We start from the raw sequence: 15,340 nt of genomic DNA, 5'->3' as shown, positions 1-15,340 counted from the left end.
CCATACAGGAAGTGGAATATCAGTCACATGATGCCAGAATGAGCCAATCAGAGACTGTTTATCTCCATGGTGATACGCATTACTGTGCTCCAGTGCTAAGTTGTTGTAATGGTCGTTTATTTCAAAGGTGTAGTACAGCATTCCAAATGAAGACGCCAGATAGAACACCAGCAGCAGCCAAGCAATTCGCTGACGGAACTTCATCGTCAGTGTTTACGTCATATCAATTGATCAGAACGCCTGAAATGAGAAGTTTTAACATGTAAATATGTACATTAACATACGATCAACGCTGAAAATGTCAATGTACCATCAGTAGGACAGCCACTCAAACAAGATAGGTTGGTTTGTTGCTTAATGCAGCACTCAGCAATATTCCAGTTATATGGCAGCAGTCTGTAAATAATCAAGTCTGGACCAATCAATCAACAACAGTTTTGAGCATCGATTCTATGCAGTGGGGATACGATAACATGTTTCTAGAAAGTCAGCGAGCCTGACCATCGGACCCTGTTAGTTGCCTTTTCCAACAAGCATGGGTTACTGAAAAGCACTTCTAACCTGGATCAGCAGTAGGGCAGTTACTCAAACTAGACACACCAGTGACTGACTGAGAGTACTGAGCAAAGATGTACACCATCAGGGTTAAATGACTCATACAACCATGTACATGTAACCATGGTAATAATTTAAGCTGAACCACCTTATCATCTTCCGAGTTGTTTTGTGGCTCTTGTGGGAGATGTAAGTGTTTTCAAGAAGCACTGTGTTCGCTGTGAACGATACACCTAATACATTTCTCTGTTTCTCCAGAATCCCAGCATGTGACATGGACACAGCCTTGGTTTTATATCATAGATCAGATCATTTATATATATTTTATTTATTTCACAAAATGCAAACACCTTCGTATTTTCTTCATCATTGAGGGTGAACTATTCCCATTTTAATAACGCTTCTACTTAATTCACCGCCAATCCGCCTACTAATCCAGGATTTTGAAGTTACAACCGGTTTTGGTTACGAATCACCCAGCTGAACCATTGTGGCTCTTGCATGTGTTCCTGTCAACAACAGGATCTGTTTACAGAATCCCAGCATGCACAGTATTCATTCATAGATATATTATGCAAGCAATGGTACTAAAGGTTACAATAATCATAAATATTGTGGATGAAGATATTTTACAATGGCAGTATTCATTCTAGATATAGGCAAGAGTATAGGCTATTTTACCAATTTAAAGGAGTTCCACAAAACTGTCGGAAGAACTGACAAATTATGAAGACTGGTTATGAAACTTTATGAGTGAAATATTTCATCCTATCATTATTTGCTCGACAATCTGACTGCTTACTTGTGAGGTGATTCACCAAATTACCACCACCCTACCACTTCTGTGGGGTTTACCGAAGCCAAGGTTAAGGTTCGCACTTTCAATGGTTTCAATGTGTCGCTGTCGAAATAATAATGTCGGAAAGCGCACGAAAAATCTCCAAATCATCATCGTCGCAACACGATCATGAAGGGCATGCATTTCAGTAAGAGTGTGTGATTCGTGTCTCTCGACTTCCGAGACTCAACTGTATGAGCATTCAGAAGAATGAGAACAAAATCACAGAGTTTATCAGTTACATTGATGAGCGTTAAACGCAAATTCCGTGGATGTCATTGGGGTTTATAATGTGGTCACTGAAATCAGTAATTAATAGAGTCACATTGCTATATCGCTGCAAAAAACAACACCTTTGTTTCCGTGGTCGATGTGTCAGGTGCTTTACGCCATGTTGGATTTCAGAGTTATTTCCCTTTTATCCCTTCCGGTTCACACTCAATCGGCCCACGCACAGGCACGTCTTCGCTATCTCGGAAATAGTTCGGACAAGAATGTAAACACAGTTTAGGTCAAAATATACTACCCATCAAAAGTTTAGACTCACTTAAAGCACTCACTATATGTTATGCATATATGTGTGGTTACATCGAAGATGAATTTCTCCACTAACTTTGGGGAACCAACTGCAAATTTTATGCAGATGAATTGCACGAGGATCATGCATAAAATTGCTAAAAAGCATGTGCAAATATCGTGCATGTGAACAGCTGTGTTGTGGTGTAAAATTTTGTTAAAAATTCGCCAATTTTCACTCAGTTTCATCATTTTTTTAACCCATGACAAAAATCTTTTCAACGTTACGAATTTGTTTTACAATACATCAGTTCATGGGTAAACAGTTCCTTGAAACAGTATGGACAATTTTGCAAAATCTAATTTAGAAGAGTTGACCTAAATAAGTGGCTACATGTACACTAGTGAGTCTAAACCTTTGATGGGGAGTATATATTCAGGGACTATAGTATAGTTTCATTGTGGTTATCTCCAGTGAGACTATATTTGTGTACTTTCCCAGTCCGTTTTAGTATACTCTGCCAAAAAAACGCACAGGTGATAATGAAATTTAAAATTAACTTTATTTTGTTTCTATGCAAACAAAACCCGGTTACTTTAACCAAACATAATGTATACTTGTTCATATCCATTAAGTATCGCTCAAACACACCATTTCATGAAATATTGTTGTTTGATGATGGTTTTGAAAATATCATGAGAATTTTCACGTGTAAATGACACTTCGAACGATATGCACGTGAAAGTTGCTTCACCTATGCACCAGTGTGTAGGGTATATGAGGAAGGCAGTTTAACGTGTTCAATTCACTTTCAACGCCAGTTTACTGACGAATTCAACATGCCACGACTTAGCGAAGCTGACCGGAACATCGCCATCGGACGTCTTGAAGCTGGCGAATCTCAGTCATCAGTTGCAAGACACTTCAACGCATCACACAACAATTTCCCGTTTATGGAGGCGCTACAATCAACTGGGCTCGACCCGCGACCGACCTCGGAGTGGTAGACCACGGGTAACCAATGCTGCACAAGGACCGCTACATCCGGGTGTTCCATTTACGTAACCGGGCCGTCCCAGCAACACAAACAGCAGAGAACGTCCCAGGTCTTCGCCGCGTCTCCGCCCAGACCATCAGAAATCGCCTCAGACAGCACGGGATACGCCCTCGACGACCTCACGTAGGATGCACACTACGACCTCATCATCGCCTGGTACGTGTTCGATGGTGCAGGAACGTTCAGAGATGGAATTGGAGACATTGGCAGCGAATTTGGTTCAGCGACGAATCTCGTTTCCAACTTCAAAGACACGATGGTAGGACGAGGGTCTATAGACGGAGAAACGAACGTTACGCCCGTAATTGTGTAGTAGTTGAAGCGGACAGATTTGGAGGGGAAGTGTGATGGTATGGGGGCCATTTCTTACAACGGGAGAAGTGACTTGGTGCACGTCCGTGGTAACCTGACTGCAATTCGTTACAGGGATGAAATTCTGCAACGTCATCTTTTACCTGTCATCAACCCTCAACGTCACGTTTTCCAACAGGACAACGCCAGACCGCACGTGGCTCGCATCACGATGGACTACCTGACGAATCAGAACATCACAGTTCCTCCCTGGCCTTCAAAATCCCCGATTTGAACCCAATAGAGCATTTGTGGGACCAGCTTGGGAAACGCGTTCGACGTCGTCAGCCTCAACCCCAAACGTTGCAACAACTGTCTCAAGCCTTGCAGGAGGAATGGAGGAGGATCCCCAAGCACGGATTCAAAGACTGATCATGTCCATGGACAGGAGGTGCCAAGCTGTGTTGCAAGCTCGAGGTGGTCACAACAGGTACTCGACCTCCACGCCATCTGTACGCCGGTGCAATGGTTTCAGAGACAAATGATAGCTGCATGTTGTAAAGCTGACTCTTGACAACATCCATGTGAATTTTACGTTCGTGCGATCATTAGTTAAAGTTTTATTTGGAAACAAAATAAAGTGTTTACATTCCTGAGTTTTCACCTGTGCGTTTCTTTTTTGCAGAGTATACGTTCGCTAGCAGACGAAACATATTTCAGGGGAGACACTGACATATTCTCATTCGCTGTGTAAACTAGCAATATCGATTCTCTGTAACAATAACCGTATATTATCTCGGGACGTTATGATTAAAATCATATTATTGAATTTTATCTGTGAATTTTAAGTGAAAATCTAAATGTGGCGAGTCCGTGAACTAGGATGAAATATTATCTTCTATATCCATTTCCAAAAGCTGTTTGGTTGTGTTGGAATCAGCAATCTCAAAGCAAAAACCTTCTTTATTACTTTCTTCATTATGCAGAGCATTAAGTCTCTTAGGTCAATTACCACATCGGTAACATCTATGTTTTGACAACCAATCTCTCTATTCCATTGTCCAATACATCCGGCAACGTTCATCACATGGAGGGCTGTTTTGTTTCCCAGTTTTTGAAATATACAAATCCAGTGAGCCTCAAAGGGCCCTTTACACTCCATTCCTTCTTCAATGGTAGCATGTCGTTGCACGTTTTTGAAAGACGTTATAGACGAGGATTTCGGTGAAGACCAACAACCTTTGACATTCTGATCTTTGAAATAGAAATACAACTGAAATGCCAAATGAAATCTACAATCTTATTAAATTTAATTATTCAAGTACCCAGGATTATTTGCATCGACAGGATTCGAAATCATTCGGAGTTGTACCATTGATGCAAATCATTCATAAATGTGAAATGCGTCCTCAGTGTATATCTGTGAAGGACGGAGGAATCCACGCCCATTAGTTAAATTTATTGTGGATTAGCCGTCGCAATTTGAGACCATATACCGGTATATGGTCTCATTGGCCGTCGTCACTAAAGATTCACCACACACTGCCCTAGGTTGTGAGCACGACCAGACGTGGCAAGCTGAACCTGCTTCCAAGACTAAACCCTTATTCATACGACGAAGTTTTGCATATATGCAGATTTGTTCATGTAAGCAAATTTACACACGTGAGTAAAAGAATATGTGCTACGCGTTCATACGAGGTTAGGGTGACATATAAGCAAACAGAGAAACATCATTGAACAACATTCAATGGACAGGGTTAGACTGCAAATGCACCGCAGAAAAAGACAGCTGCCATTTGACCTCAGTGTTGGTTTGATTCTTGGATGTACTACTGACAGGAGCTTGAGAAGAAAACCTAGATCAACACAATGGTATGATAGCATCGTTTTACATCGATTTAACGAAACAGATTGGTTTGAAAACTTCAGAATGAGAAAGGAAACGTTCAATCTGATATGTAATATACTGAAAGATGATCTGCCCCCCTTGCCAAATTCAGTAGAGGTACAACTTGACGTCCGCAAGAAAGTTGCGATTGCAATCTGTTGGATGGCATCATCGACTGAATACAGAACAATTGGAAATCTCTTCGGTGTAAGGAAATCAACGGTATGTGTTTGTATTCATCAAGTGTGTGAAGCAATCATGAGAAATCTTCTTGCCGAGTATATCAAATTCCCCAAACCATACACCAACAGAGCCAACCTGACCTGACACCCCAAAAACTTTACTTATACCAGGGATAATCTACAACAGGGATAGGTCACTCGCTTGCTTTCTTTACCATGCGTACTAATTGGCGCGTGCCTCGTCATGCGCCAACGCACACAGTGACTTGATTCGATCCCAGCGCAACTTCGGCTGCGTTTAATGAGTACTTCAGCCGGTTTATTGTATCAGTCGGAATTTTACAATGAATGAATGAATTATAGCAAGAATTAAGAGCAAAGAATTGTATGTGAATGAATGAAAGAAATAAAGAAAAGAACAAAAGAAAGAAATACATAGGTGAATGAATGAAAGAATAAATGATACACCACGGCCATCCCTCCCTTTAACATGTTAAAAGAACGCAAAATATCGCTAGAACACGTGTTAACATCAGCTGTCCTTTTTTTTAAAATCTACTTTGAGACATTTTTTATATTAGTAATTAATTCAGATATCTTTTTGCATGTGTGGAATGGCATGGGCATTGACAGAATGTTAACTGACACTGTCACCTCCCCTCCTCAAAACAGAAAGTTTAGAACTATCACAAAGCGTTGTAAACACCTTTCCAGTTTTGTCAAATACTAAGACCAACAAGAAAGAAATAAGTTATAGAACTATAACACTCAAAGCATCACAAGCATCATGGCGGATCAGATCAGATCGGCGATATGTCATATTTTCACACACCCCAAATACACCCTAACAATGTTTTTAAATTATAAAACTATCACTATTACTTGCAAACACCTTTCAACTAAAGGTATATTTCCCTTCTAAAAATTAAACGAATCTGTGAAAGAAGTTTTTAGCAATAGAATTTAGTCTTTCTTCGCTGTGTACCGAGAATTTAAGCCAGCGAGCTCCGACATGCCGGGAGCGGTGGGGTAGCCCTAGTGGTTAAAGCGTTGGCTCGTCACGCCGAAGACCCGGGTTCAGAATCCCCACATGGGTACAATGTGTGAAGCCCATTTCTGGTGTCCCCGCCGTGATGTTTGCTGGAATATTGCTAAAAGCGGCGTAAAACCAAACTCACTCAGTCAGTACAACATGCCGACTTGAAACTTTACTACAAATCTACTGTACTAATACTGACACTAATAACAATTATTTGACTTAAAATGAAGTGACAGAATAGGTATCTTATCTTCTATGTGTAGGTTTTCAGTTGTCACAACACTCAGTAAATATAATCAGCTGTTGAAAATAAACCGGGCTCAATCTTAAAACTAAGCTGCCGCCATATTGGCTACACTGGTCACATGACGAGCCGAGGTATACGCTAAGGGGCTTTTCGAGGGTGACCACTCCCCGTTATATAGTCTCCTTTACTTATACCATGTAGCAAATTTGAACCTAGTGCTGGCTATGTGTAAATTTACATATGTGTGTAAAATTTGCATATAAGCAAAGCGTTCATACGACCAAACGTGCTCACATAAGTATATTTACATATGTGTAAAGTATAGTCATGTGAGGAAATGTGGTCGTATGAATGGGGTTCTAACATTATGTATCTGTTAAATACAAATTAAATGAAACCCAGAGCTATGCTTAATGTCAGGCAATGGGATGGCACAATGTGGACTTGCCAAATCATATATCTTGAGTTGGTTTTTTTATTTATCATTTAGTGTCTTGGAGACAGACTACGGACTTTCAGGCACGGTGCAAGCAAGGCCTGGGCTACTTCTGTCTGGGAACTCCGAGACTTTTAATTGAGACCTCACAAAGTTTGCATGTTGTGACTTTCATTTTCGGGATGGGATTAAGTCATCATATGATATCACTGGGATCATATGTGTCTTTCACGTAGGTTGGGGCAGTGTGAGTGTTGGCTGGATCTGAATTAGTCCAGCATATAACTAGACGACTTTGCACTATACCGCTGGAATACGAGTTTATTTATATGAACTAGATCTGAATAAGCGACGAGTGTGAGAGAGAGTGTGTGTATGTGTGTCTGATGAACATCACATATGCAATGCAAAGTTTAGCTGACAAAACGAAATAGTGAGTGACAATTGTAATAATTATATCTCCTAGAGTAACACATGGCATTTCGAGTTCAAGCCAGTTCAACATAGGAGATGGTGTTGGTTTCACAGGTGAAATATAGATGTGAACAAATTGAAATACATAATAAACATGAAACATCTGCGTATTTGACGAACACGTATGGAATATCAGACAACATCCAAGTGTTCACCAGAATGTAATTTAAGGTTTGAAGTTCGCCATCATATTTCGAAATCACCGTGAATGTATTAAGGTGTATACAACTGCACCACTGTATAACGCTATCCTAGGTATACCGAAACCAAGGGAACTGATCCAAATGGCTGGTGTCAGCAAAACTAATACGCATAGTATTTCCATATGAAGCTTATCTCTTGCACGCACGGATACTTTCTCCTGTACCAGTCTCGCGTTTATCGAGAACTTGTACGGAACCGGCCGAGAAAAGCTGAGTGGTAGCGAAACGCGCAGGAAAAGGAAATCGATTACAGGCATGTGTGTAGCTATCCTTAGTCATTTAAACTATTTTCCATAGCACACACTATTCTGGTGGCGTCACTTGGGTTTAGGATCGCTGTCATTGACTTTAGCGGCGTGGCGGAGGAATAGATATCAATAAGGGCAGCCTAAGTGAAATTGATCTTCGCTAAGAGGATTAATTTAAAGTTGATATTTTCATTAAATTTCGAGATTCCATATGTTCTCCACATAAATATATGTACGGATTATCAGAAAAATAAAAACACGATTACAAAAAGTCATTTGGCATTATATCAGAACATGTAAGCCTTCTCACACATGAGTACGTGAGTTGTTTAGTTTACAGTGTCATCAAAGTACAGACAGAGAAACGTGTTCAGTGTCAATATTCATGTTTTAAGTACGCTACATTTTCCCACCATTTCTACAACAGCTGCCAAGTGATGTTCTGTATCAGCATGATGTACGCCAGACGACACACAGTCCGAATTGTACAGAACACCCTCGCAACCAACAACGTTTACCAGCGTGCTGCCATGCCTAAAATCTCCACGTTCCCAATAAAACGCTAGTGGGATGGCACGAATCGTTGTGCTCGACCACACCCACCTGCTAACCTACCGCTACAGAAGAATTGCGACATATCCTGCGTGACTAAACTGAGGGACCACAGATCTGGACACCCACAACATTTATTATTTGTCTATAACACTCAGGGGACAGGCCACATTACACATCATGAACCATGACAATTCGATGCATGAATGTAATAAAGAAGAACCAAATAATCACTGGATATAAACAATTAAAGGTAAAAAAACCAGGTTCGTAGGGCTAAGATATTCTATGTATAGGATGTAAATAATTCATTACTGTTTACATGGTAAGTGAAATTAAGATTCTTGGTACAGAATAATTAACCGTATAAGCATTCAGCTGGACATTATAATATGTCATCGTGATGAATTCACTTGCTAGTGTGTAATGGATAGCAACACTAATTCCGAAAACAATTATCATTTCCTGACATTTACGATTCCTGACTTACTTATGTCCGTTCATAATGTATGGGTGGATGTGGGTGGTGTGGGGTTTGATAATTGTAAGGGGGTTACCCATTTTGTACTGGGAAGGTAGTGTGTGTGTGTGTGTGTGTGTGTGTGCGTGCGTGCGTGCGTGCGCGCGCGCGCATCAATTTTATACATAAATATATATTTAAAAATATGCGAAAACATTATGGGAAGTGGTGTGTGTGGAGAGGGTTGTCATTGTTTTTGTACGTGACAGACAGGGGGCGGGGGGGTCACTTACTTTGTACATAAATTTTAGGGGGGTCATTCACATTGTACATGCGTCTCCATAAAAATAAAAAATCATCATCACTCCCCTAGCCGTAAATTATGAACGGTCTCTTAGCTCAGTGGCACGGTGTACGCCGTACACATATGAAGACGACATAGACGGGCTCCCCTGTTGAGTGAGTGAGTGAGTTTGGTTTTACGCAGCTTTTAGCAATATTCCAGCAATATCACGGCGGGGGACACCAGAAATGGGCTTAACACATTGTACCCATGTGGGGAATCGAACTCAGGTCTTCGGCGTGACGAGGGAACGCCTTAACCACTAGGCTACCCCCAACCCCCCTGTTGAACTATACCATATACCAAGCCTGTATATGTGGAAGTCATGATAACGTACTACAACACGTGATGAACATTCATGTTGATGAGTTAACGTACTACAACACGTTACTCAGTGATAGCAATGCAACCATCAACTTAACCGTGCACGTATATATACACATTCATCTTGTTCATATTAACGTGTGATCACATTCATCTTGTTCATATTAACGTGTGATCACAGTCAGACTTTCGGAGCTAGCTCTTGTTTATATATTTGAACTACCGTGTGAAAAATGTAAGCACCCTTCATTTTCAGAAATCTTTTTCCTCGTTTGACATTGAGGGGCACCATGTTATTTAATCACCATGTAAAACATCAACAAGGACATCGAGTACTAGTATGTAATCCGTATTTCAGGGATTATCTTTATCAATGTCAGAGTGAGGCACAAAGTCATCGCTCTAACCCACTCAGCCCCCGCACCACCCTGACAGTCGGGGTTCAAATCCCGGATGGGACTCAACCAAAAACGTACCAGAATCTGTAATTTACTGAGAAAGTGTAATCCTAAATGTAACTTATGATATATAATATTTTAGCCTGTACGTGGTTAGACGTTCCCCTGTGTCCCCCTATAGAACATACATAACAATACTGTCTTCGCAAACCCTCGTTTGTTAAAGCGTTTGCCCCTCAAGCAACAGGCCGGGTTCGATGAATACAATGTGAAACCCTTCCCGGTGCCCCCTCCCCACTTTCACATCACCCGGGTAGTGAAAACCCCACTCATCCACTCCACGTAAATTCCCTCTACACCTGCCCTGTATTTCGCCGGATGATTTTCCTCGACAGGAAACATGACCCATTAGGTCTCACCTTTTGGAAACGATCTACTAACAACCTTCATGCGTACGTGAAATTCATTTACAGTAATGCATTATACAACAATATGGTTGAGAAACGTTCTGCGTGCAAAATAAAATGCTGCTGTTATTCGTATGCTTACTAAAATACTTCATAAATACGTCAAAGAGACCCATACTATGATATCAGATAGACTTGGTGATAACGGATAATGTATAACTTACTGATATTTATAGCGCGCATATCGGCGCAGTTTCAACAGAGTACCGTGTGCAATCCAAATATGGATAGTAATATGTCGTAGCCCAAGTACTATTTACGATCTATCTCGGTGAAGTATGTTTATGCCAACAGGATGTCGAGTATGCTATGGACGGTAGGAGGGGTTTGCCGGTACGAGATCTCGTGACACTCTCACTGCATTCGCGGACTTGACAACTCACCAAACATGAAGCGGTTAGGCTACTGGTTTAGTGAGAAGAAGACAAAGAAGCTGAATTTGCCCGAACACGAGCTAGATTTCAGGTAACCTCACATGAACATGGTAAACATTTCGATGTAGGTCAGTTGGACAACTTCCGCTAGTCACACAGACTCGTACAATATCAGTCAGCCCAGCTGAAACCAGTCACAGCCACTGATATTAACCCGCGCGCTCACTTTGATCAGTCATTTTATTATCTAAGTTACTGGTGATACGCTCCCTGGCGAATGCCCCAACCGTTTGGGTGCCCGAGCCAGGGCGTCAAGGATAGTGCGCGTCACGGACTTGGCGACCAGCACGTGAACACTAACATTTCACAATCGTAACAGTCCAGAAAAATGCAAATACATTTGTGCATGTACATGTATTAAGTTTGTATACATGGACGTAACATGGCTTGTGTGAACATTAAGAAACAGATTTGATAATCTTTAAGAAGTTCAATAGTATAGGTAATGTTTGATTCACTTATTCTATTATTCTACACTTTGGAATAGTACTAGCCTACTTTCATTCTTTGGCATTTCTTCGCAGATCTTAAAAATATGTGTGTTGCAAACTTCACGAGCTTCCTAAGAACTAATGCCAGCCTACTGTAATAAACTTAAACAATAGTGTTTGTGTTGTTTGGGGCAGTGTGGGTTGTGTTTGGCCAACCATTCATTAACTGTAACCAGCCATGGTAGATTGTAATTTTATAAGGTTTGATCTGATCTCATAAATATCATGACATTAGACCATGCAGTCACCACACTTGTTGTTGAAAATATTGTAGTGTTACCAGGACATTTAAAGTAAGCTGAATCTACCTTGTATTACCTCCAGTAGTCACCACAATGAAGGACCATGTGGAAGAGCAACAGTTTGAAATATTAGATGTAAACAGGTTACAAATAAACTCTGGATCAGTTACACTGATTCTGATGATATGAATTTTAATATTTACTAAACTAAGCCATCCTTTCTTGTGAGAGAAGGGCACAAACTAAGGGCTCTGCTCCAGTAATGAAGGTCTGAGATATTGGACTGGTCTAAATGTAAACTGAAGTTTAAGACATTTAGACTCGGGGCAGTTCTAGTAGAGTCATCCCACAGATGGCATCTTTACATTGCCAGTTCTAGTAGAGTCATCCCACAGATGGCATCTTTACATTGCCAGTTCTAGTAGAGTCATCCCACAGATGGCATCTTTACATTGCCAGTTCTAGTGGAGTCATCCCACAGATGGCATCTTTACATTGCCAGTTCTAGTAGAGTCATCCCACAGATGGCATCTTTACATTGCCAGTTCTAGTAGAGTCATCCCACAGCTGGCATCTTTACACAGAGGTTCACTGCTTTGGTTATCTGGGCAATGTGTCCGACCTCAGATCAGAAGGTCCTCAGTTTGAGTCCCATCACAGGAATTTGGCAGATGTGATGTGTTATTCAGAAACCAACTGATTCATTTTGTCATATGTGATATGTACCCAAATAGTTGTTCAACCTTTCGAAACTGGGAAATGTGGTACCTCATAGTTTTATCTCAACCAGCTCAGTGTCTATATTCAGCCTTAAGTTGGCATCAAATCTCAAGACAAAAGTCGGAAATTGTAATGACAATTATCAGTTAATGTTAAGATGTATAATGTGATGGTTTGGTCAAGGTGGCTTGTCTTTCATTTATCCCAATTTGCTTCCAAGGGAACTAAGTCTGGAGTCCTGGATGAATACCTGTTTTGTTACCTCATGTCATGCCACTGAATGCCACTGATTCCAACTGAAGGTGTGCCCTGTGTATGGAAGATAATAGTGTACACTTGTCCTGATAAACTGGGGAATAATAGCAGCGTAAACATATTGATAATGTGACTGGCTGAATGCATCTGTTGCAGTAATTAGACTGCTGTGACAGATGATGGGATGCTATTCAGGTGAGGGGAAATTGGGTCGTGCTTGAGAATATTTCGCTCATATGACGACGTGCATGTGTGTGTATGTGTATGTGTGGCTGCTTGTACTAGCCCAGACAGCTGGTTTTATAGTGCTAGCCCACTGAGATACCATGCCGCAGTGAAGCATGAATACCCCACTCAGACTGATTATACTGACTCCCGAGCCGACCAGTCCTTGTTGTACCCATTAATGCCGAGCGCCAGGCAGGGACCAACAAGTACCATATTTTAACGTCTTTTGGTATGACGCGGTCGGGGATCGAACCCGCGACCTTCCGCTCTCCGGGAAGACGCTCTAACCACTACACCACGGAGGCGGTCTCGATGCTATTAAGATATATGGTGGCTGCGAGGATGTGGGCATGGTGGTCCTGTTGAAATTTGTTAAATCTCTCTTGGACAGTAAATCAATTATATCATATGTTAGTTATGTCACAGGACAGTAGGTCAGTTATATGATAGATTGATATGTTCTTTATATAACAGAACAACAGATTAGTTTAATCACAGAGTAATATATATCAGTGGTATCACATGGTATATCAGTTAATGGTATATCACAGGACAGTGTATCAGTTATACCACAGGATAATGTATCTGTTATGTCACATGACAGTATATCAGTATTATGACAGGAGAGTATATAAGTTGTAGAATGGGTGGGTGGGGTTTAGCCTAGTGGTTAGAGTGTCCGCTCTTCACGCTGAAGACCCAGGTTCGATTCCTCACTTGGGTACAATGTGTGAAGCACATTTCTGGTGTACCCCTGCGATATTTTTGGAATATTTCTTAACGCAGAGTAAAAGTTACTAAAACCATAATCACTCACTCACTCACTCACTCTTATCACAGGAGAGTATATCATTTATCAACCTTCCCTATGTAAAAAAAATAGGTATAAATAAAAGAAATACATTTTACTATCTTTGTGAACAATGTGTTCGGTTGCAAACAAGTAAGGAGGAGATAACTCCAGCTGACAGAGAAGCAAGGCATAGTTTATGATTGTCCCGACTAACAGATGTTGCCAGCTGTTGTAGAGGATTTACATGATTGTACCCAAACCTTGATCAAATCACAGTTTATATGTATGTTTCTCATAACTTGTGCTGATGTTGAGCGCTGTCCCACCCATTATGTTGGTATGTTCCCACAACACTGTGCCATGTTACGGAGAAGAAACAAGTCATGAACAAAAGCTCCCGCAATTAATTATTCTTCTGTTTTTTTATGGCAATACTTAAAGAACGATTACAGTGTTTCCGTTCTCCGGTATATACCTTAAAATCGCCGGTAAAATTTGTTGGGGACCGGTAAATTGAAAGCCAGCAAGACACCGTGTCCGGTAAAGAATCATGTATTAAAATAAAAACATCATGGGTAAGCAAAATGACAGTCTTGGCTGGGCTTTCATGGTCACAAAAACTGTTATGCTTTGGAAATACCCAGGCTTAAAATAACTTTAAAATGAGTACTTACAGTATGGTAATAGGATATGACCGGCAAATTTCATTCATGACCGGTAAAATTTTAGGTCGCCAGGCACAGTGTCCGATAAATAATTAAGTCAGCGGAAACACTGGATTATTAAATGGTTGAACAGAAAACTATCCATATAATCCGTAGTAACAGTAATGGAATCAGATTTATTGTGTTGAACATGTTGCAAATGTTGGTTGAGAGAAATGGGTTGTATTTTCTTTTAGAAGTTATAACAACGTTCCTGATGAAGCAAGAAATGTACGAAGCATATTTCCTCTTTTAGAATTTGGAACCGTATTCAGTTTAGTACATGTTCAGACCAAACACATCTGGAGCTCTTATTGTATTGTATCTGTCGCAAGATGGGTGACTTAGTAAGTGCTGAACAAATGTCAATCTGTGCCAATACTTGGGGAGTCAAATAGATATTCTAACAGAGCCTTGCTCTTGGATTATTTTCAGTAGTTTAGTATGTGGACAGTATACAGCTCTGGATCAAACAGGATATGACTAGACTCTGGGACAAGTATGTAGACTGTATTGTAACTGTCGTCTGCCGTCATGTAGCAGAAATACTTCTTAGTTGAAGGTTATACAACAAATTAACAAAGAATTTTGTAATTCTAGTTAATTGTAATTAATACTACTACAATCATCTCAGAGTGAAATATGAAAAATGTCTCTGACAGAATTATCTTTTCTTTTTGTTTGTTTGGAGTGGATTAGTCTTGTGCTGTCCGCCTCACTCCCAGACCATGTTTTGTAAAGTCAGCCTAATTGTGTTAATTGAAAGAAGATTATATAAGTCCAGAAAGTCTGGCTGACTGGGACACAGCCACCTTTTCTCCTCCAGTTGCTGGAGTGTGAGATGTAGAGTAGCTCAGATAGCAGGACAACAGGAGGATTCCCTCGCTGCAGCATTGGAGGTTTTTACAGTTAAAGATAGGACAGGCTTTATACCAGGCTCTTATATGTCGG

General features: G+C 40.7%; 1 protein-coding gene across 1 annotated transcript in view; it reads left to right on the top strand.

Moving 5' to 3' along the window:
- Positions 1-10,793: 10,793 nt before the first annotated feature.
- Positions 10,794-15,340, top strand: part of LOC124279382 (inositol-tetrakisphosphate 1-kinase-like) — a 44,910-nt gene continuing 40,363 nt past the window's right edge. Inside the window, exon 1 of the mRNA XM_046715201.1 lies at positions 10,794-10,987. Coding sequence (XP_046571157.1) covers positions 10,911-10,987 — 77 coding nt within the window. The 5' untranslated portion in view covers positions 10,794-10,910. The remainder of the gene's footprint in view (positions 10,988-15,340) is intronic.

The sequence above is a fragment of the Haliotis rubra genome, unplaced genomic scaffold, assembly GCF_003918875.1.
Source record: "Haliotis rubra isolate DU_JTF1 unplaced genomic scaffold, ASM391887v1 Scf25, whole genome shotgun sequence".
Classification (NCBI taxonomy): Eukaryota; Metazoa; Mollusca; class Gastropoda; order Lepetellida; family Haliotidae; genus Haliotis; species Haliotis rubra.
This window is presented reverse-complemented; position numbering and strand designations above follow the sequence as displayed.